The 24,368-nt window shown below is 40.9% G+C and overlaps 1 protein-coding gene across 6 annotated transcripts; it reads right to left on the bottom strand.

Moving 5' to 3' along the window:
* Window positions 1-86: 86 nt before the first annotated feature.
* Window positions 87-19,089, bottom strand: TFG (trafficking from ER to golgi regulator). 6 transcript variants are annotated; one of them, XM_081859741.1, is made up of 9 exons: window positions 18,958-19,089; window positions 14,450-14,572; window positions 12,475-12,683; window positions 10,633-10,716; window positions 9,659-9,805; window positions 7,839-8,006; window positions 4,597-4,737; window positions 2,911-2,997; window positions 87-896 (listed from the first exon to the last, which is right to left on the bottom strand). In XM_081859741.1, exons 3-9 carry the CDS (start codon window positions 12,656-12,658, stop codon window positions 511-513), a joined length of 1,197 nt encoding a protein of 398 aa, XP_081715867.1. In that variant the 5' UTR covers window positions 12,659-12,683; window positions 14,450-14,572; window positions 18,958-19,089; the 3' UTR covers window positions 87-510. The 6 variants fall into 6 exon arrangements, with proteins under 6 accessions (XP_081715867.1, XP_081715868.1, XP_081715864.1 ...); XM_081859742.1 differs by lacking the exon at window positions 18,958-19,089 and adding an exon at window positions 16,324-16,438; XM_081859738.1 differs by lacking the exon at window positions 14,450-14,572 and having other exon boundaries at window positions 87-893; window positions 18,958-19,075.
* Between the last annotated feature and the right edge of the window lie 5,279 nt (window positions 19,090-24,368).

The raw sequence follows: 24,368 nt of genomic DNA, 5'->3' as shown, positions 1-24,368 counted from the left end.
GGGGGGTGGGGGTGGGGGTGGGGTGGGGGTTCTTTACTTAGCTGCAGATATTGCAATGGATGTAGTAAAATCGCAATGCCCGGCAATTGAACAAAAAAGGATGGTTTGAATATTTTATTCAATTTCAGTGTGCATGTTACAATTTAAACATCATACCTAGTTTTAACAAGTGGGTCTAATTTAGTACATATTTTATTAGTAAAAACAAGCCAGATTTCAGCTAGATTTTTTCACCTAGTAGTTTAATATGGCAAGTCAGAATGTCATTACTTTACAAACATTTAGGTAGTGTTTCCAATATTAAACTAGAAAGCCAATACAATTTAAAGCAGGAAACAAGATTCATTTGGTCATTTATCCCAGCAAATTATACAGCAACAGTGATACCATAGAATATTCTGCCTTTCATTAGTTTCCATATTTTAGTTAAAGAACCTTGGAGTCTGTATGGATGGAATAGCAACGGCAACAACTTGGACTTACTTGGGGCCCGTCAACAGCACAGCTTCCTTATCGATAGCCAGGACCTGGCTGGGTGTAACCCTGGCCAAAAGGAGGGCGATTGCGTGCATATGGATTAGGGCCACTCGGAGGGGGTGTCATAGTAGTTCCAGGCGGTGGAGTGAAGCCTGGTCTTGGCTGATAAGCACCTGGCTGGCTGGGAGCCATTCCAGGTTGCGAAGCTGGGGTCACATTATAGCTGGCCGACTGTGAAGCTTGTGTTGTGTAGTTCTGTGCAGGAAAGGTGCCTGCCTGATACTGCTGGGGAGCCTGAGCTGGCAGCTGCTGAGGTTGAGGCTGGCCAGGAAACCCAGGAGCTGGAGCCTGTGAGGGCTGCTGGCTGTATGCTTGGAACTGCTGTGCTTGTTGAGGAGCAGTCTGCTGGCTGTAGCCTGCTGGAAGAGCCAAACAGTAATGCAGATAAGTGAAAGGAACACAACGGTTCACTTTGTAATGCATTCTTAAAAAATACAGACACTCCAGACAAAAGCTAAAAAACATACATGAAAAACAACAGGGGGTGGTGGGTAAAACATGAATTGCATTTTTAATGTAAAAAAACCCCAGCCTGGAAACATACTAGCCAACTCCAATGCACAAAAGTGCGGGTGGAGTAACATTCTCCGATAAGTGCTGCTCTAAAGCAGGAGTGGACAACCTGTAGCCCTCTAGATGTTGTAAGTCTCTCTTTCCCACAAGTCCCAACCATCATAGCCAAAACATGTTGGAAATAATTACCTAAATGGTTGTTGGATTAAAACTCCCATTTTAATCCAACAACCATTTCGGCAATTATTTCCAATATGTTTTAAAATCTTCCTTTAAAATGCAGTTATATTCAGTGATGTCTTATTTTACTAAAGTGCAATTTCATAAATAATCAAGCTATGTATTATTCTTAGTTTGAAACAAGTCAGCTCACACAACTAATTGAACATGTTTAGTTCTGCACACACAAAAATTCCTCCAGAAACTAATCTCAAAAGTAGATGCTGGCAACAGTTTAGGTGCTTTTAATACTTGTGCTTCACTATCAGTCTGAGTGAAAAGACTTTCAGATTGCAAATGTAAAAAAAAAAAAGCTGATACAAAGACTGATACTCCATTTATTTCTGGCATGAAACACACCTGAAACTACTTGCAATGAAACATCTCCATTGACTGGAATCCTGTTAGCATTAAACACCAGATATATAACAATTATTAAAAAGGCAAAACCCTGAACAGAGAAAGCAAGGATGAAAGAATACAGTGGAGAAAATTTTGAACTCACCTGGAACTTGGGCTCAAATTTACTTTTTAAAACAAGAGCACTACCAAGCTTAGGTGTGCTTCGGATAGCTCAGTCTAGTCCTACCAAAACTGACACGTGGCGATGATCATGAGAAACAAATCCTACTACCTGGTATCAATATATAAGAAACTGCCTCGTATTGGAAAAAGCACACACGGCGGCCAAATAAAAAGGGAATGGCTTCACTGCAACAACACCAAACTCAGAAACTTCTACCTCAGGAAATAGTTAACTTTGCCTGTAATCACAGCATGTAGCATCTCTGTGGTATTCACAGGGAATTGGGCCTCAAAAATTGCCCTGGTGCGGATAAAAGCAGCTTATAGTAATGACTTCAATGGGTCAATGTTAGAGGCAAATGTAAACACCAGATCTGAGTTTTCTTCAGAAGAAAAAAAAGCATTGTTTTCTCAACCTCTCCCAATTTATTGAGCATTTTAAGGGAGTATTTGACTAATTTCACTTCAACTGAAGAGTTCCAGATGCTTTCTGGAGGCCAATCAGGGGAGAATGGGGAAGCAAGAAAAACCTCATGCAGGCCTTTTCTTTTGATGCTCCACATGTTAATGCAAAAAAATCCCACCGCCCACCAGCTCCAAAACAGTGTGTTCTAACTGAATCATCTTCAGTAAACTTTGGGGGGCACAACCTCTTAGCGAGAACAAGTAGGATTGAATGCTATTCCTCCAATAACCTCTGAGATGCCCTTCATACTTAGAAACAACTATTTAGGAGCTACCTTTCGGTAAGGTTATCCTGCATTATCTGGGGCCTGTATCAAAACGGTAATCGTTATGTGAACGATGCAAATACTTGGAAAAAACTAATCTGCCCTATCCCCATGGTTGCATTATTCAGATGTTGTCCAGGATCCTCTACTTTCTCTCTCACAGACACAAAGGTTTCATGCTTCTGCAACTGAATTGCACCCAAGAAGTTGCTGAGTAAAGTCTTAAGGTCCCTTGCGCAGTGGTATTTTGCAAAAAATTACTGAAGTTTCCAGAAAATTAGTTTGATTTCAGAACAGAATTAGAGAGCATGCATTTCAGGATACAGTTAAGTGAACACATTTTGTACTATATACAAAAAATTTGAGGTACCTTCCACCTGCTTACCTGGATACTGCATACCATACTGTGGCTGAGGCTGAGGCTGCTGAGCAGGGTATCCAGCTTGTTGTGGATATTGTGGATATATCTGGCCTACCAATTTAAATTAAAAGCTTTAAGAAATTTAAGAAATATGAGCAGCTCAGTCTTACCTGCCTCAAATATTATTTTCTTAAGGTTAAACTATATATTTTTAAAAACTGAGAAGCTACTGAATCTAACATGTTTTCCTGAAGAAATTGAGATTTCCCAAGAAAACTGTTTATCTGGTGTAACAAAAAGTGAGGCCCCCTCCAACTCCCTTTCTTTTCTTTTATATTTAAAAAAACTCATATTATCCAAACATGATTTGAAAGAGGTTATTGGCTAGTAACAGTCAGGTCTTTGGGAAGGCTTAAGCGTTGAAGGCTTTCTTGTATGTGTGCATGTACTTTCTTTATTTATAGAAATATTTATATACCACTATCATAAAAATATATCAGTGGTTTTCAAGAATATAAAAACATACCAGTAAAAATCATAAAAAAGTTAAAAGCAAAATAATTAAAAATGTATCTGAGATATTTGAAGTCTTTCCTTCACTCAAGAATCCCAGGGCATTAAACACCATTAAAATCATAATTAAGAATAAAAATTAAACACCAAGTAAATCAACCGTTCAAGAAGTTGGTTCCCACAACTCTCTAGAGCAGATTTGGGGAAGGTATAGGGGTGCACAAATGGGGCAAGAGGGGAGGGAGGGGAAGTTGTGCTGCACAGCCAGAAATCCTTGCACCAACAGAACTATTCATTTGATAGCGCCCAAAAATTGTTATTTTAATCTACAATATAGAATGCATGCTTTTCGAGGCAAACATTCATTTTATAGTTGCACAGAACCTAGCATGAGGAATGTAAACACTGCTCTGCAAAGTCAGTTTCTACACTGTCCAAGGGAAGGTTTTAAGTTTTCTGGAGTATTAATAATTGGACAGAGCAGATGTTTCCAATACAAAAATTAGCTGTTTGACAGTACTGCTAAACAATATTGAACTGTCACTTCAACCCTTTTAAACCATTGCAATAATCCTGCAAAATACTTTTCATATACTGTATGTTTTCATTTTATAGGACTGCCTTGCTAGCAAACACTGTAGCACCATCTACTGTTTTAAATGTTGCATAATCAGAACTGGGCCTTCTTAATTTGTTTTATACCTGTTTGTTTGGTGAGCATTATGCTAAAACAACTAATGGAATCATCTGCAATATTATTATTTATTTTTAGTAGTTATTTATGCAGTGCTATCGATATACACAGCACTTTGCCAGGGTAGCATAAAAACAAGTCCTTGCCTCAAAGGAGCTTACAGTCTAAATTTTGACAGAAGACAAAGGGAGGGAAGATACAAGCAAGGTGATGAATGTGAGATGTGCAGCTAAATGTAATTAGGCTTGGTTAGAGTTGGAAATGAAGGTCTGGCAAAACAGCTGCATTTGAGAGATTGTTGGGGGTGTAGAGAGATGGAGCACATGGAGGGAGGGCCAGCAACTGACAATGGATATAATAGTTTAAAAGAGCAAGACATCTACACGCAGATCAGAAAGGTAGAGCTGAAGAAGAAAAGAGCACAGGCAGCGTCGTATTAGGAGAGATGGGTAGGGCAAGTAAACACCCCATCTGCAGGATAATGGAGCACAGGTATTGCTCACCTTCCATCTGACCAGTTTGTGGCTGAGTTCCTCCATATGGTGGCTGCTGTGGTTGAACTCCAGGTGGATGAGCTGCAGAAGATGAAGAAGCAATGCTATCGGGTGTTCCGGAACGTTCTTCTACAGGGGCACTGGGGGGTCCTGGGGAAAACACAGACACAGAATTCTAGTGATCTGTCTGACTTTCATTAATAAAATTTGGTGTACCATTTCATGTTTCCATATTTAAAAGGCGTAATATACAATCTACTATACTCCAAAAGGGACACGGGTGGCGCTGTGGTCTTAACCACAGAGTCTAGGGCTTGCAGATTAGAAGGTTGGCAGTTCGAAGCCCCGCAACAGTGTGAGCACCCGTTGTTTCGGTCCCAGCTTCTGTCCACCTGGCAGTTCGAAAGCACGTCAAAGTGCCAGTAGATAAACAGGTACCACTCTGGCGGGAAGGTAAACAGCATTTCCGTGTGCTGCTCTGGTTCGCCAGAAGCAGCTTAGTCATGCTGGCCACATGACCTGGAAGCTGTCTGCGGACAAACGCCAGCTCCCTCAGCCTATAGAGCGAGATGAGCGCCACAACCCTAGAGTCGTCCGTGACTGGACCTAATGGTCAGGGGTACCTTTACCTTTATACTCCAAAATCTGGCAATTTCTTTCAGCAGCACAAACATAACTGAACAAGTTCCCAACGTGTTTTAAAACCTCTTTACCAAGAGAAACTCTTAATCCTTAATAAAACATCTTCCAACAGGTCTGTACAATTTCTCTGTGTGTCTGGGCTAATATTATTGTTGTCATTTTCCACAAAGTTACGGCTGGCTTATACTGATGTACCTGCTTTAAAGGCTTTGCAGTTTGAATGCTAGCTATACTCAGCTTAATGAAATCTGAATGAATGAAGTTTTTTTTTAATTCAAAATGTTCAGAAATGTCAATTTCAAGGGCACAATAAGCAAACATCCCTGTTACTACAAACATATTTTTGCAAAAAAAAAAAAAAAGACAATCTATATGGAAGCAACTACAGTAAGACCATGATGTGAAGCCTGGGATGATTTAAAAATATTAGTTCAATAACTATTTAATAAGTATTTCAATTTCAACACTCACACACTGTTTCTGGTAATTTGCTCAGATTGACGACAAATTATCAAATCCAATACCCTACAACGCCTTCCTGTCCCCACATTCTTTCATTAGATGTCAGGGCATCCTCCCTGCTAATAAAACCATTAGTCTATTCAGCAAGAAAACCCCCAAGTACAGGAGGTGACCATTTTGTGTGCATGATCGCCGACATGTGCACTGCTTTCAACCCCAGAAGGGGAGTTGAAACGGGGTGGCGGCAGCACAGGCTTATGCACGACCACTGACATGCGCAATGACCCAGAATGCAACCCACGCATGAAAGGTGAGTTGCCTGTACATAAAGGATATCTAGGTTCCAGGTTAGTCATTTTTATACTATAGGCTGAGTAGAGATGTTAACTTTGAAGAAAGCCATGACTGTTTAAGGTAGCATCATAGTGCTTTTAAATGTATGATGTGAATGTGGCCATAGTAGCACTAAAGGGTAATTATTGCCGTTGCTCTTCAGAAATGATTTATATATAGACACGAACCCTCCAAATATATCCATATTTTATAGAGCCAGAGCACCAAATTTACGCAGCCCGAGGGTAACCTAAGCATGTAGCAAATTCAAACCATGCAACAGCTATGGCATGAATTCATCATCTGACTGCTTGGGGGCAGATCAATTTTCACTACTCAAAGTACAGTCTACATGGACAGCTGTAACATGCTAAATTTGCCTTGCACAAGGCTAATTTTGTATCAAAAAAACCAACTCAACACCCCATTTTCTCTTGAGAATACTTTTTTGTTTTTTACAGTGAATATACACAGTGATTAGTCTGAGCAATGGGGCAAGCAACTTACTCTGCACTATGAAACATTATAGCAATGTAGCAACTAAGTTCTCCCTATTTATAATTAATGTGATAATTACATGCACTTGTCAATTACCAGATCACAACTTTGGAGTATGTTTAATCCCTTAAAGGGACACCCTATGAGCCACGTACCACAGTCTCAGGAGTTTCCATTTTGTATTATAGTTTTCACACACAGAGAAAAGCTATCCAGTCATTACTGTTAAGATACTATTGTTAATGTATCACCAAAACATCCTCTTACATGTATTTTGCTTTCTGACTCTTTCAGACATACTGCATTCCTTTTCAAATTTTTATGTGTGATCGCAAGGGCAATGCTTTTACTTTTACAAGATAAAATACTAATCTCAATTCTTTAAACTAAGAATGAGCACAATTTAACCATGGGTTGTATGTCTAGGTTGGCCATCCATGTGGCATTCATGTTGTAAGCACATAAAAATCCAGAAACAGCACTTTTCGTGTACATATGGCATGATTGTTCTAGGGCTTTGGTGTTGTCCACATCTAATGATCCTAGTGTAAAATGAAAATCAATACCTTCAGGAAGTGCAAGCTAAATTTGGAGCATACTAATCATCCAACCACTTTTGCAGATGACAGAAAAATAGTCTAAAACAAGAATTATGCTACTGAGAGAAGCAAAGGTAGTATACTATGCAGAAATGCCACGCTGTGCATACATTGTTTCCTTCAAATTAAGATCACAGACAAGCCCTTGGAATGGATTAATGATGCTACAGAAATCAATGTGTCTAATTTGCTGTCACATGTCTGGGGAAAAATGCTTTATCTAAGGATGGGGAGGAATTTGTTAAGTCCATTTTTCACAGTGGTCCTAACCGATTCAACTTGATGAACTTGCTTGCAGATCGGAACACCACTATAGTAGGATTACTTGTCACCAAAAAAAATATGGATATTTATGGGGGGAGTGCATTGAAAGGCACTGAGAAGTGTGCATTTTACAGGAAGAATACCTACAAAAGGCATTAAAAAATTATAGACTTTTGTGCATTTTGGGCAAGTTCATGAGACCGTAAGACTGAGTATCAGCTGACACCAAACAGATGTTAGCTGACCTACCATATCTAATTACATCTTGGGAACTGTCAAGACATTTCGGTATTGGAAAAGTATTGTTGTTTGATTGTTACCAATGTTTTTAACTATAATAAAATAAGAATTATGTAACTCCCTCACGTTCATTCTACAAGATCCTCATGATGCATGGATGATTTTGAAAGGTTCAAACTTCAACAAGGGTTTCAATAAAATATGTATTCTTACCCGACACCTGATCATCTGCCAGCCCAAATGCTGACATGACATTTTTGTTGATTTCATCTTGATTTTTTAATGGATCAAAAGCAGACATACTTGCTGCTATAACTTGAGTAGAAGGCTTGACAGTGGAGTCAGTAGTAGCAGGCTTATCTTCCCTACTCTCTGCAACATCTGCAAGACAAAAAATAACTTTTTAGAGGCCTTGTTGATTGGAGTATCCAAGTTTGTTTCAAGGACTATGACAGATTGCTTAGCAACCTCAAAGCCCACATCAGAAATGTTACAGTGGTGCCTCGCAAGACGAAATTAATCCGTTCCGTGAGGCTCTTCGTATAGCGGTTTTATCGTCTTGCGAAGCAAGCCCATTGACAGCTTAGCGGATTAGCACTATTAGCAGTTTAGCGGCTTTTAGCGGCTCAGCTGATAAGCGGCTTATCAGAGGATCAGCTGATAAGCGGTTTAGCGGCTTAGGAAAAGGGGGGGAAAGGGGGGGGGAAACCCGCAAGAACTCGCAAGACATTTCATCTTGCGAAGCAAGCCCATAGGGAAATTTGTTTTGCGAAGCGCCTCCAAAACGGAAAACCCTTTCGTCTAGCGGGTTTTCCGTCTTGCGAGGCGTTCGTCTTGTGGGGCACCACTGTACTATCTTTTACTAAAATTACTCTGCATGCAGAAGGGCTACTTTAACAAAAAAAAGTTGCTTCTTTGAATTTTAACATTTACTGTCAAATGTTTTTCCACAATAAATATCAATTATACACCCCACCCCCCAAGATGGTACAAATACATTCCAGTACACATCACCATCTCATGCGTTCAACAACTCTGACCGAACAGAGCATGTAAAGTTCATTTGACTTGAATTGCTCATGCCTTGTTTATTTAGTTCCTGGTGATGAGCCATTAAGGGAAACAGAGGCTGGCAGTTAAAAAAAAAATACAAAGGCGAGAGTTGAGGGTTTGCAGTGATGTGGGCCAGAAGCAAAGCAGAAAGCTGGAGAGAGAGTTCATGGGGTTTCCCCATGGTGCACAAGAAATGTTTCTCTCTCAAAAAAAGTAACTGGAAGTTAATATATGAAGAAGGTTCAATATACACATGGAGGGGCTTGATTGCCGCATGTCTGAATATTTCAAATAACACCTGACTAGGCAGCTGACAAACTTTTACAAAGTTATCCAGATGTTGCCTTGTTATAACACCATCCCACTGCCACACACACACAAAACCAATGCTAAGATGCTGGAAATCTACACTGCTGGGCAATTATCATTCTGGCACAGCATATAGACAAATATAGTTGTCGCAAACACACATTCAAAACTCTCAGGATTTTCTGATTCAGTCATCTCCCTCTTCCCACAGAGGATGTGCCAGACATGCCTAAGAACCACTCCTGACTTCTCCCCAGAGATAGGGTCAGCTGAAGTTATTTAAAATGGGGATTCCTTAGGGCACTTGGTCATGTTGCATATTAAGGTAATGACTTTTCATAAGTTTTATTTATTCAACAAATTATACCCCATTTTCTTTACACCTTAGCACAACAAATTTGGTGTATGTTGAGCAAGATACTAGCACAGGATTTTTACCCCAAGCCACAACAGAGATCGTAGAAAAGATATCCAATATTTAGATACTTATTTTTAAGAGAGATAGCCGTCAAGATTACAGAGTCTTATTAAGTAGAACTCTGGTTGGGAAAAGGATGGGGTGGTGGGTTCTACGTGGGAAATTAGATTGTATGTGCATTAGATTGTGTGTACATGCACACACAATTGCGGAAGCTCAAGCAATTATTTGGCAGTGCCAATCGTCAACCTACCATTTTCAGGGAGGCTTGTGGAAAGTCCTGGTTCAGCTGGGGGCTCTAGGCAATCCAGCAAACGATTCACTTTGTTACGAAGTTCTATCAGCTCTCGACGGAGGTATTTCACTTGATTAGATTCTAGAGGCCTTGGCTGCCCATTCACTGTAAAAGAAATATTATACTAATGAGTCTTTATAGCACAAGAATTTTCAGTTGCCTTCGTGTAAGAATTAAGGTAAAAGCATTGCATAGCCTGAATGCAGCCTTAACTGTGAAAATGGAATGCACTTTGTGGAAACCTGCCTTAAGATCTTACAGTAAAGAGTGCCTGTGAAATCAAATTTACTATATTTTGGGAAATGGTTTGTTCGTCTGCCCATCCATTTGTTCGTTTGCTATATATTTGGACACCTGTCAAGATATCATCCCCAAACTTGGCATGGGGATTCCTGAGGTGGGGGCAGTGCTCTTTGTCAACATTTGAATCCTAGATGCCATATTGAATAAAGATGGCGGACTAAAACTTTGGGTAACTTTGCCTACTTTTTGGCTTAGGTTTAGCAGTCTCTCAATACATATCGTCATTGAACTCAGCATAAAGGTTTCCTGTGGTAAAGGTCTTTCCTGGACTCCAATAACCAATTTGAATCAAGATGGCAGACTAATACATGACTTTGGCATAACTTTACCCATTTTTGGTGTGATGCATCCAAACTGACAAATTACCCTATCCATTTAGAAAACAAAATGTTTTTTGGTTTCTAAAAGTTCCTGGGGAGTTCTGGGTACTCCAAGCTAGCAAATAAATAAATGCCCTTTTCCAGGACAACGTGGCTTATGCCACGTGTAAATGCCTGAATTGCTGGGTGGGCATGAAGGGAAGTTTATTACCGAGATGCATAATAGCTAAGGGAAAAGAACTAGTTTGCTAAGAATCCCCCCCCCCAAGTACAAGAATTTCATGTGACTCAAAAATCATTAGTACTTACCAAACAGTGTCAATTTCAGTATCCTACTGCACTGAATTGCAAAAGAAAGATCTGAGCTATCAAAGATTGTTATAAGATCTCCATCTGTTAATTAAAGAGAATTTGGAATCAGATCTAATGCACATTAATAAAAATAATCACTTTACAGATTGTCACTTGCATCATACAGTAGTGCACTCAGGACATTAAATTTTTGTTTGCAATATGTCCATGATGACAGCTTATTTTATGCACTCCAAATAATACTGTGACCATTGTTAAAGAGCTTCAGTTAGAGGTAAACACATCCTCCTTTCCACAAATAAAGAATTTGTATATGAAATGAGAAAATGACTCTGGATAATAAAGTTAGCAGGTGTCCCCCCCACTACATACCTATAGAACAATTTCTGGCAGAATATTATTTAGCCTCTCCTATTCCAATTTCCTCTAAAATATTCACCGGCATTACATCAACTTTACATAGCAGTTACTTATATAAATAATAAATGGAAGTAATGCAAAGACTATGTCCACAGAATCTGCTCTCTAAAGCATGTCCAGTGACCACTTCACAGTACTTGGCGCTACATTATGAAAGCTGCTGGCTGATGCCCCAATGCCCTGTGGTAGATAAGCACATCTGCTAATTTTGGAGTTCCTAGGGAGCCCCAAAATCATAATGCAGAAGTACCAGTGGAAAACATACCACCTCAATCTTAATGGGAGTCATTTCCCGCAGTAAATTCCAAACAACAAAACACAGTTTTTCCCTAAATATAGATTATTCCATATGAGACTGAGCCAGGAGCCAAAAGTCTTGTTCAGTCCCCAAATGACTAGTAATTTCAAGAAAAGCTAAGAAGCAGAGAAACACTTTGGGCGTGTTCAGACAGAAGCTACTTTGCAAAATGCATGCCAACATGCTCTTCCACTTTACACTGGTGCTGCTCTCTGGATTATACTGCAGATATAGGCGAGACTTGCCCAATCCCTTACTTCAGGTAATTATAGGAACTGTGTGCATACAGGCCTTATACAGTATTTATTATATAGCAAATGTCCTTAGGGATACAAGTCAGCTGTCTGGAGAGTCACAGCTCCACTTGCATCTTAGTTCGGGGTGCAAGCCTCCAATATAGAACTGTATGAGACCCCTGGGATTGCTGACAGGATTCAGCAATGTCAATTTCCAACTTTCTCCTGTTGGTGTCAGTATCCAGTTGTAGAACAAAGCCCTAACCCTTTCCTGTGCTAATGAAGGCTCAGAACCACTGGTTCCCAGAGTCTCACAGTTGCCTCCCTCTTGACTCTCTACAAATATTAATTCTTGGGCTCATTCAAGACAAGCATCTGTCCCAGACTAGTTCTAAATCTTCAGGGAGTGCCTTTCCTTTTAAGTTTTTGCTGGAAAACCCAAGGTAGTTATTAAAGTCCCAGAAAAGGCTGAAATTTCCTAGGTTGATGGAACTGCCCCATTACGTTAGGCAATATTGAGAGTAGAAACACTTAAGTTCATTGATTTCAATTTGTATTCTATGTATAACTTAGTTGGAGATCACTCACGGATACAGCATCACAGAATGCATCACTTTTAAGCTCAGCATTACCACCTACACAGAGGTAAGAAACTCAGTTATACAGTGCAATGCACAATATAAATAAGCAATATCTATGACATGCTGCCGTAACTTTTGTTTCCTACCACACTTCCTGCAGGATACTAGCACTGTGCTGACATACCAAGAACAGAGCTCTACACTGGTCAGAAAAAGAAGAGAAATGTGCCATAACAAAAACAACTGGAACAACAAAAAGATTTTTGTACTATTAGTTAACACAAAAAGTTCAAAGAAATCCTACCTTCGTCTTTGTATTTTATTGTAACTTCATCATTGCTCAGAAGCTTTCCCCTGAAAACTCTCTGCATCATCAGCACTAACTCGTCATAGGTGATGTCCTCATTGTGAATGGGAATTCTTCTAATATCATCACCCATTTGAGCTTTAATTATAAGCTTTCCACTCAAATCCAGTTGTCCATTCATGGTTAACTCTGGCCTTCTTACACAGCTATTCAAAATGAAAGACATTTACATTAGTATATCCTGAGAAACAATTACACGATTCATTCCAGCCAAAGCACAATTTTATGTTACTAGATTAGGGAGGAAAATAATATATTCCTGAATGGTGTGATGCTAGAAAGAAATGCACATAAAATAATGTATACTACCTAAAACAGATTTAAAAACTGTTAATTCCAAAAATGCTCTAGGCATTCAGAGAGGAGAATGAAATGAGGGGTAATGGTGATGCCAACTTCCTGTGAAAAGACACGATCTATATGCAGCCTAAGATAAGCAGAGGATCCAAACCCAATAAATTTGATCACTCCTTGATACTTTACACCAGGTGTGGCTAACTCCCAGCCTGAAGACCTGAGTCAGCCTCCATTTTTTTCTGGCCCCTGAACCCCACAATTGTGGTAGTGGCAGAAAAAGAGCAAATAATCAAAGGAGGCATGGCACTGGTGCCATCAAGCTGAAGGGGGTGCAAACTGCTCAGATGGGGGGGCACTGTTTGTTCTGTACAGTCTGTGTGGTGTGAGTAAAAGAGTGTAGGGCAGCCCCATGACTTTTGGTCACATACTCCACTAGCATGCACCCACCAGAGGGTTGGCCAAGGCTGAATATGATCCTTCAGCAGACCCCCTGCTTACATTCTAGTAGGATCTTCACAAAGATTATGCGGAGGTAATGTTTTAGGTTTTTTTTTTTTACTGTAGGGTCATTCCACGTCATTTCAATGAGGTTATGTCAACCTCTGTCTCAGATGTTGATGAAATTTGGGGTATCTGGTGTACACCCTTCCCTTATCGTTGAAAGAAACCCCCTTAATTTTTTCCCCTCTATCTCAAACAGTTTTATTTTTATAGGAGTTCGAAGTTTCGTTAAATTTACTTTGTCTGTCCCTCTTGAGACTCTCTGCACAAGTTACCCTTGTGTACATTTTATTTTTTTCTCCATAACCAATGATCAGATCTCTTTGAAATTTTACACAGAGCTCAATAAAACAACGAAAATTTCAGAAAAAATACACCAGCACTCAAAAGATTTTATAAATGACTAAAAAAAATTATAAATGTACTTGTAGCCTAGGTTTTTTTGTGGAAAAACTAGGTTTAGAAAACCTGAATTTTCAGCGTGTAGGCATGATGGAACCCAAAGTTTTTGATGTTGAAAATTATTGCAAAGACATGCTCTATCTCGACAAAGAATAAAATTTATGGGTTTTTTATTCCTTGTAATGAAAATTTTAAATTTTTTGGACATCTTGGGGGGGGGTGGCTTCTGGGCAGCCATTTTGTACAACTTTCCTACAATCCATAGATGAAATAGAAAAAAAATTATGAAACAAAGTTGTACATCTTAAAAATTAGCATAATATTGGTGTGGTTTTTTAAAGAGCATACTTGTTTTAATTTTGGGATATTTGAATTTGAAGTTAAAACTGGCTATCAGGAAATCAATAAAGGGAAGGGTGTGCACCAAGTCTCATCAAAATCTGAGATGGTGGGTGACAAAACCCTTGTTTTTTGCATTGATTTGATGTGGAATGGCCCTATAATTAAAATAGTTGAAGCATTATTTTAATTTAACAGATAAAACTAAATGGCTATTCTGAACTATCACCGATAACTTTTCAAAATGACATTTTCAGCTTGAAAAAGTGAACACGGTACTAAGAATTTCCAGACAAGGCACTATCACTGTGAACTTTACAGTACAATTCACTTTCTTTATCAATAACTTTATTTCATCAAATATTAAGCGTACCTGTCTTGTAAAATGTATTGAGTAGCTGGGCAGATTATCCCTTTTACTTTCAGCTGGAGGTCAGATGTCCCGCCATGCAGCAGTGGTTAGTAAAATATAACAATAGGCAGCAGTGTGTGGAATCTGCATTAAAACACAAAGGCAACTTAGTTAAGTCTCAGTCACCATCAAAGTCTTTCATTAATTAGCATAGACATTCATTCTTATATTATTATTATTATACAGAAGGCAAGTAACAGAGTAATCCAAACCCTCCTTATGCCTTTGCCCAGCTGTCTGGGCTAGGCAGCCTCTCACTGTGCACTACAGAAAGCATCATTTATTTGTGTGGCACTCCCCCTTCCGCCCTACTGATCATGTGGGCAAGAGTTCCACTGGCAGGATACTGCCAGCAGTGTCCAGCAGAAACTCCAAAACAAGCAAGCACAGTAGATACAATAATCCAAATATGCCCTTGAAAGAAAATAATTCTTAAAATGTGATTCATCCTAAGGGACCCCTGACCATTAGGTCCAGTCATGACCGACTCTGGGGTTGCGGCGCTCATCTTGCTTTATTGGCCGAGGGAGCCGGCGTACAGCTTCTGGGTCATGTGGCCAGAATGGTGAACCAGAGCAGCACATGGAAACGCTGTTTACCTTCCCGCTGGAGCAGTATCTATTTATCTACTTGCACTTTGACGTGCTTTCAAACTGCTAGGTTGCCAGGAGCAGGGGCCGAGCAACAGGAGCTCACCCCATCGCGGGGATTCAAACCGTCGACCTTCTGATCGGCAAGTCCTAGGCTCTGTGGTTTAACCCACAGCACCACCCACATCCTACATACCTATTAACCCCAGCTTTTGACACCTGAGATGTGTTTTAGTAGTACCTACCTTCTAGTACCTATGCTTCTAATTGCATTTTTAAAAATAAGTAACATTTTATACAAACCCTAGAACCGTGAGGTGAAGGATGCTTAAGAATCTATGAATAATAAAAGATATTCCCAATATGTACACTTAAAACTGTTGGAACATTTGTATGATGTGATTTCAGAGCCAGAGTGTTACATTCTGCTGCACTAATTCTACAGAGTCTAGGCCAGATAAAAGTGAAATCTAAAGTGGCATGTGTCATCAGCTTATTTGTAAGGTTTATCGGGGATCTGCTACGATTATCAAAGACAAACAAAGCTGTTTTGAATATGTGGTTCTCTTTTTCATATCATTATGCATGTTCTCCTTTGGTTCAAAGCCAAAGCTTCTATTTTCCATAAAATAGTTGGAAATTTCTAGACTATACCATGAAAGAGACAATCATTTGTTCCTATACAGCCAAATTGGAGAATTAAGATTATAATATTAAATGTTAAAATTGCCACCTTTTTAAAAAAATAAAAAACCCCACTACATTTCTTAAGTAACACGAATTTGTTAAAAGTAAATACACCGTAACAACTTTAAGAACAGAATCTTTAAGCAAGTGTGGGATTCAAGGCAGTTTATGCTTTATAGAAATCAGACTTAATTTGACCTTCAAATCTATTTAGCAATAATTTCAGTTGTGAAGTATGATACACCTACATATCACTAGTAGCTCACTAGCTAAACTGTTGCTGGCAATATCTTTTATTACTACAACCACCAGATTTTCCTTACAGCAAACCCTTATGAAGATGCTTTTGCTATGCTGTTATGAATTACTTTATTAACTTAAACATTGTATTCTTTGTTGTAGTAAAATTTCTAAGCTATTCACAAGCCTCTGTTGAATGTAGACTCTCCAATATTCCTGTTCCTGTTGAGTGTATGTTTTACTTTCAGTTTGTGATACATGTTAAAAAGATATTATTAACTGATATTGTTGTGATTTATATTTCTGTTTGCAACCCACCTACAGACTGATTTCATAACATCGTAAAATTGTAGTTGGAAGGGATCCAAGGGGTCATCTACTCCAACTCCCTTCAATGCAGGAATCACAGCTAAAGAATCCCTGGCAGATGAATTCCTAAATACCCTTTGGTATTTAGATCCCTAAATACAAATACCATTTCAGATGCATCTGATAAAAGTGGGCTCCAATTCATGAAAGTTTAAATTAAGTAAACCTGTTAGCTGTTAAAGGTACAATAAAAACTGGCACTTTAGTTGCCGTAGATTAAATTAGCGTAGAGGATATTTGAGAAAAGTAATTACTTTAAGGATCATTAACTTTGTAATCACAAGAGACTGCCAACTATCTTAGTAACTGAGCTTCTAGTGCTGGCTATGTATCAGTTTATGAAATTTCAATGGCAGAAATTTTCTTTAGAAGCAGGCAACTCAGTTGTGTCTCTATATCTATTTAAGGTTTCAATCCTATATCATCTTATCTAGAAGCATGTCCTATTGAACTCAACAAGGCTTACTTCTAATAGACATGTACCAATTGCACTGCACCAGCGGCGTAGCGTGGGTTGTCAGCACCCGGGGCAAGGCAAGTAACTTGCGCCCCCTAACCATGGTCATTAATACTGACGACTCTACTCTGGGGCAAACTCCGTGGTGACTACTGCCCTCCGTGGTGTTGTTTTTGCAATTAAAGGACCCCTGCCTCAAATAAAGCATCTTGGGGATTGGGGACTGGGATTTGCCAAGGGAGCTGGGAATTGCAGTTCAGTGTCGGGTCAGGGGGAGAGGGTCCCTTCCGCGTCTGGGTGCCGCGGGCCCCTTTGCGCCCAGACGCGCGTCTTTGGGCGTCGCGACACAGCCTTCTTGGTCTCCCTCCCCGGCCCGGCTAGCCCTGACGCGGCTTCTTTCTGGCGCGGGGAGGGAGCGCCTCTGGGGCCAGTGCGTCGGCCGGCCTCTGGCGCGGGTGGGCGGGCCCCGTCGGGGCAGATGGGCGGTCTTGGCGTGCAGGCACTAGAGCGCAGGTGGCTCCGGCTGGGCGCTTCATTCGCTGCCGGTGGCGCATTTGGCGGGCTGCGCGCGTCCAGACAGCGACCCGAGCCTGGGCGGCGTGGCGCTTGGTGCCGGAGCCTCCGCCCGCAGCGCCCCGTCGGGAGACCCGGCCAGAAGGAGCCTCGAGCCGGCTGTCGGACGCGGCTGAAGCAGCTAGGGCGGCATTGCAGGCAGCGGCTCCTCGGCGACTCCGGAGGCAGCGAGCGCCCCCCCCCGATGTTGCGCCCGGTGCGGCCGGCCCCCCCTGCACCCCCCACGCTACGCCACTGCACTGCACAAATATTAAATGACTAGTTGTATGCTTAATATTGTAATGGGTCTCTGGTATAGAACAAAAACTAATACTTGGGACAGTATTAAAGCTTAATTATGTAAGAGAAACACAATAAAAGTCTCTTGCCATAAATTTTTCCAAGTATATGTACTTATGAATGCAACTGTTTTGCAAGAACAGGGTTTCCTTCCACCACTGTCATATCAGCCGTGACAGATCTCTTCAACCCCAATGACTTGCCCTGATCACACCCCAACTTCTCTGAAGGAGTAAACAAGACAAAAAAGCAATGACAGGAAGAGTTGCTGGCTCATGCCCCAGCTGACTCAGAATGTCAAGTAACTAAATACTGACAGCAGGTCTGAGCACTTTTAAAAGCTGGATCGCTGGGCTAATAACAATTTCTTTGCATGAACGAAATGAACAGTACTCGAACTTTTGAGATTCTGAACCGTGAACATTTCCACGTCTTCTAATTATACAAATCAGAATAGAAGACGTAGAAAAATTAAAGAGTCCAGCAAGCCAGATATAACGACAGCTGTCCTGTCGGCCTCTTGGGGTGACCTTGGATAAACAACTTTCCTCCTCCCAAGACTCCAAGTACGAAGAGGCCCTTGAGGAAGAAACAAACAAACTTCGAAGGTGTACAAAGAAGATGCATTTACATAAAGGGAGCTGTGTGTATTCTGCAGAGCCTTCCTCAGTGACAAAGAATCAGAAACCCCAAATTGACCTCTTCCCATTTTGGGCTCTCCAGCCCTGGTGGGGCGGAGAGGGAAGGAGAAAGAGAAAGTGGGGGAGGCAGGGAAAGAACTTTTCCCTCAGAAATGGGAAGCGTATCTTTTCCAAGGGTGTGGTTTTTTTTGGGGGGGGGGCAAAACCTCGTTACAACACAATTAAATCTACACTGCTTTGGCACTGCTGTTTGCTGCAGTAGGCTAACGCAGCGCCCACAAACTAGAAAATGAATTATGTGGGGAAGGACGGGAGAGCAAGAACCGGGACTCAAGGCCCAGGAGCTGATTAAGGTTGATGTGGCAACAGCTGAGCCAGTGCGTGGCCTTCCCCTGTCTCGAGTGGACGGGGAAGGGCGCGGCCTAGGCCTCATCCAGCCGCCCTAAGGCCCCCCCCCCCCCGGTCGGCTACCCGCTCCTTCCCCGGTGGGCAGCGGCTCGGCCTCTCCCATTCAAACCGGGGCAGCGGCTCCCCCACCCCACTCGCTCCGTTTCTTCCACGAAATGGAGGCCGCGGCGCCAGCCCCACGACCCTGTACCCCTCTCCCCACCCGCCCCCCGCCTCCTCACTCACTGCTGCCGCCGCTGCCGTACGTGGCAAAGAGACTCGGCCAAGGCGGTTGCTGCTGCCGCTGCTGCTGCCGGGCCGCCACGCATGCGCACTCCTCCCATAACCTGACGGCGGGGACTGCTGTACCGAAGAGCTTCGTCAGAGGAAACCGGTACCGCGCAGGCGCAAAATGAAGGTGTGGGGCACGCACGCGTGCTTACGTACAGGACAGCGACGTAGAGCGACCCAGATTTTTCTTGACCTTAAAAAAATTAAAAAGGCAACGCGAGTCCAGTTAACGCGCATGCGCGGGAATGAATGGGCCTGATTCTAGGCTCCCTTGTTGGTTTCTGGTAGTCAGTTGCGTACAGTTGGCGTCTCTTCTGGGCAGAGGAACGTCTTGGCAAAAACGTCATTCACGGGTCCTCCTTCTTCCAGGCCAAGCCGTGTTCAGTGGCTGAGGCTGCTCCGCAATGCCTGCCCCGATGTTCGTTGATCTCAATGGGGTGCGCTCTCAGGAGAGTAAAGGACTGGACCCAATAGGGCTTCTGAGCAGTATATAGCAGAGGATTGCAAATGTGCTTTACCGTGCTAAGTTGTGAACATAGAACCAATGGAAAGCAAAGAAAGGGTCACTCCCCCCTCTATCAAGCCCCGAATATCTATCTACTTCCTCATCTACCATCCTGAAAGCCAGTCTGCTGCAGTCTATGGCTTGTCTAATCACTCGCAGACACCTCAGAGGACTGGCCTTCACATGCCCTAGTCACCTAACCAGTTAAGCAAAGTGTTATTATATTTATATGCCACCCATCTGGCTGGGTTTCCCCAGCCACTCTGGGCGGCTTGCAATACATAAAACATTGTAAAACATTAGACATTAAAGAATTCCCAATACAGGATTGCCTCCAGATGTCTTCTAAAAGCCAGGTACTGTAGTTGTTTATTTCTTTGACATCTGATGGGAGGGCATTCCATAGAGCAGGTGCCACTACCAAGAAGGCCCTCTGCCTGGTTCCTTGTAACCTCACTGGACCTATACACACACACATGGAATCAGAGCTGAAAGGGATATTGGGAGATCAAGGCCTACATTCTCCATGTTATTCCTGATAGCCTGAGTGCCTTTCTTGATGTATATGTGCTCCTGGCCATCAAGAAGAAACAGTCTAAAGTTCGCATTGCATGGAATATCAAAGTTCACGAGGCTTTACACTGCGCAGATAATATTAATTATGCTTCTTGAACTTAGGTCTTTTGTTGAACAAGGCAGATATCTAGTTACTCACTAGTTATCCATTATTAGTAACAGAAAATTGATAATCCTTCAGTTGCTACAATGAAACACGAAAGAAACAGATTGTGAAAAGAAAGAGATTGCACCAATGTGTCAATATTTGCTCAAATTGACCACACACCCTTCAACCTACCAACTCAGCATGGTCACTGCTGTTCATAGTCACACCTGTATGCAAGTCCTGGAAATAAGACATTCGGTACTAATAAACTAGCAAGCTCTGCAAAAGCAGCAAATAAAGGTGCCAGGGAAGAAGCAGAGATTTTATGGGCTTCGTTTGCACTGATTGTCACTATAAAAGTAATTAAGTTGTGAATGTAAGTTTTGAATGCACTTCAATTAAAAAGATCAACATTACATATTTCTTCATAATCACAAATTCCCATTCTAACAAACATGACATGATTTTAAAAGTGTATGTATGATCATATTCCAGAAGGTTATCAGAGGATGCTTGTCTCTCTAATTTTGTGTTATATCATGCTGATTCCATGGCATCCATTCTGCGGTTGGTTCCCCCAGCACTCCCTCAAAATTTGAGATGTGTCCACTAGTCTAAAAATGTTGGTGACCCTGAGCTAGAGCCTAGGCCATTCACACAACTGAATGACATTCAGAGAACCAGTATGATGTAGAGGCTTAGTGTCAGATGGGCAACTGGAAGACCACAGTTCAAATCCTCTTTCCACCATGAAATTCGCAGTGAGCTTGGGACAGTTTCTCTCTCAGGAGTTCCCTACCAGGACAGACTTTGCTCGTGTGCTCAAGACATTGATTCCATAAATCTTGTTTTGTTGCATTGTGCAAAGTATGAGCAGGCCAGGGCTGAACTGATACTACCCTTGCTGGTGCCTTTCCCGGGAAAATCAGAGGCTCACTATGTCAGCTTCCTACTGGAGGACCGGACAAAAGCTAGAACGTTGGCAGTGGCAAAGTTTTTATCGGTGGTTGCAAGAACAAATGAGCCCTATATTCTAAACAAAATGCTGGAGGTAGGCTGTATGAACTGTGTATTGATTTGTAATGTTTTGTTGGGTCTCTGGACCGTAATAAAGATTGTTGTTGTTGTTTCTCTCTCAGCCTAACTTACTTGATAAAGAATGGATTACCAAAATTGTCACAAGAAAACAGATCAATCCTGAATTGTAAAATAACACGACAAGAGATTGAACAAGCCATTCAGAACATGCAATTGGGCAAATCTCCAGGGCCAGATGGGCTTACCGCCAAGTACTACAAGACATTGAAAGACTATTTGATACAACCACTGATGGAGGTAGGCAACGAAATTTTGGAGGGGAAGAAGGCGCCGGAATCGTGGAAAGAGGCCTTCATCACATTGATGCCCAAACTGGAAACGGAAAAGACACAACTTAAGAATTACCGTCCCATCTCCCTCTTAAATGTGGATTACAAAATATTTGCAGACATTTTAGCAAGTAGATTCAAAAAAGTACTAAACGAAGTAATTCATAAGGACCAGGCAGGCTTTCTCCCAGGTAGACATTTGTTTGCTAACACAAGGAACATTATTGACATTTTGGAACTCTTGCAAACAAACATTAATACAAAAGCTGTGTTAATTTTTATAGATGCGGAGAAGGCCTTTGACAATATTTCCTGGAAATTCATGAAGAAAAACCTGGAAGGGATGGGAGTGGGACAGGGTTTTGAAAATGGGATAGATGCAATCTATTCAGAACAAAAGGCCAAATTGATAGTCAACAATGTGGTTACAGAAGAGTTTAAAATTGAAAAAGGAACACAACAAGGCTGCCCTATTTCCCCATTGTTATTCATTTCGGTCCTGGAGGTGCTCTTGAATATGATTAGAGGGGACCGGTTGGTTGAAGGAATTCAGGTCGGAGCGAAACAGTACAAACTTAAAGCTTTTGCAGATGACTTGGTTTTGACTTTACAGGAGCCAGAATCTAGTACGAAAAGAGTATTACAATTGATTCAAGAGTTTGGTCGGGTGGCGGGATTTAAATTAAATAAGCAAAAAACTAAGGTATTGGAAAAAAACTTGACAGTTACAGAGTCAGAAAGGTTTCAGAAAGAGACAGAGTTAAACGTGGTTAAAAAGGTAAAATACCTAGGGGTAAACATAACAGAAAAAAATCTGAGTCTATTTAAGGACAATTATGAGAAATGTTGGTTAGAAATTAAGAGAGACTTAGAAAGTTGGACAAGATTGAAACTTTCCTTGTTAGGCCGAATCGCCGCTATAAAGATGAATGTATTGCCAAAAATGCTGTTTTTGTTTCCAACTTTGCAGATTGTGGACAAAACAGAGTGCTTTCGGAAGTGGCAGAGAGATATTTCCAAATTTGTCTGGCAGGGCAAAAAGCCCAGAATTAAGTTTAAGATATTAACTGAGGCGAAAGAAAGAGGGGGCTTTGCCCTGCCAGACTTAAGGTTGTACTATGAATCAGCAGCTTTTTGCTGGCTAAAAGATTGGCTGCTTCTCGAAGACACTGATGTACTGGACTTGGAAGGTTTTAATAATGCTTTTGGTTGGCATGCATATTTATGGTATGACAAGGTTAAGATCAATAGGACTTTCAAGAACCATATTGTCAGAAAAGCAGTGTTTAATGTCTGGACAAAATACAAAGACTTATTGGAAAATAAAACTCCAAGGTGGCTCTCACCATTGGAAGCTAAGGCCCGGAAAAGACTCAGTATGGAGGCCAAATGGCCGAAGTATTGGGAAATATTAGAAAAAGATGGAGATAACTGGAAATTGCAGAGTCAGGAGAAAATGAAAGACAAAGTGCGAGATTGGTTACATTACGCTCAGATTAAAGAAGTTTTTAAACTTGACAAAAAGTTAGGATTCCAGGTGGAAAAATCGAAGTTAGAAACGGAATTGTTAGAGCCTAAGACTAAGGTACTTTCAAGAATGTATAACTTGCTGTTAAAATGGAATACACAAGATGAAACGGTCAAATCGGCTATGATAAAGTGGGCACAGGACATTTGATATAATATCATGTTTGAGGACTGGGAGAGGTTGTGGACCACTGGGTTGAATTTCACTGCATGTAATGCTTTGAAAGAAAATGTTATGAAAATGATATATAGATGGTACATGACCCCAGTCAAACTTGCAAAAATATACCATTTGTCTGATAACAAATGTTGGAAATGTAAAGAAAGTAAAGGAACGTTCTTTCACCTCTGGTGGACCTGCCCTAGAGTGAAGGCTTTCTGGGAAATGATATATAATGAGCTGAAAAGGGTATTTAAGTATACCTTCCCTAAGAAACCAGAGGCCTTCCTTCTGGGTATTGTCGGCCAGAGGGTGTTAAAGAAGGACCGAACATTTTTTATGTATGCAACAACAGCAGCAAGGATACTCGTTGCTAAGCACTGGAAATCCCAAGATTTACCCACACTGGAAGAATGGCAGATGCAACTGATAGACTATATGGAACTGGCCGAGATGACTGGCAGAATCCGAGACCTGGGAGAGGAGACAGTAGAAGAAGACTGGAAGAAATTCAAGATTTATCTACAAAAATATTGTAAATTGTATGAATGTTAAGAAGGATGCTAGATTATAAATAACTTGGCACCATTAAGCTAGATGAAGTGAAGTATGAAGATAAGTTAAATTTAAGAAAAGACAAATTTTGGATAAGTATTAGGCTAAATTTAAATTTTTAAGGTTTGAACAAACGATATCTAAAATTAGAGACACAACATTGGAAAATTAGATAACAAGAATGGAATTAAGGAGATAAATTGCTGATTAAATTTTTAGAAACTAGGAACGCAGGAGCGGGGGATGTGAGGAAGTCCAAAGAAGTTAAGAAAATATGTTTATGATATGTGTTACTTTGTTTCGTTATTTGTACTGTAATTAAAAAAAAACCTTTAATAAATATTTATTAAAATATATATATAACTTACTTCACATGGTTCTTGCAAGGAAAAAAATATGAGATCGTAGATTGAAGACCAGTTGTTACATTTTAGTTAAGTAATATTACTTCCTATGTAAAATAAATCCATGTTTTTCATGAAATAAGTGCCTTTTAAAAATTTGTAATTATTATTCAACATCAGTCATTCCAAACATTTCCCACATTCATCCCATGTATCATATCATAGTTCTAAGAATACTTCCAGA

This window comes from Podarcis erhardii (genome assembly GCF_964252035.2).
Source record: "Podarcis erhardii genome assembly, chromosome: 4".
In the NCBI taxonomy this organism is placed as follows: Eukaryota; Metazoa; Chordata; class Lepidosauria; order Squamata; family Lacertidae; genus Podarcis; species Podarcis erhardii.
Note: the sequence above shows the minus strand (reverse complement) of the source record. Positions and strands in the feature narration are given on the sequence as shown.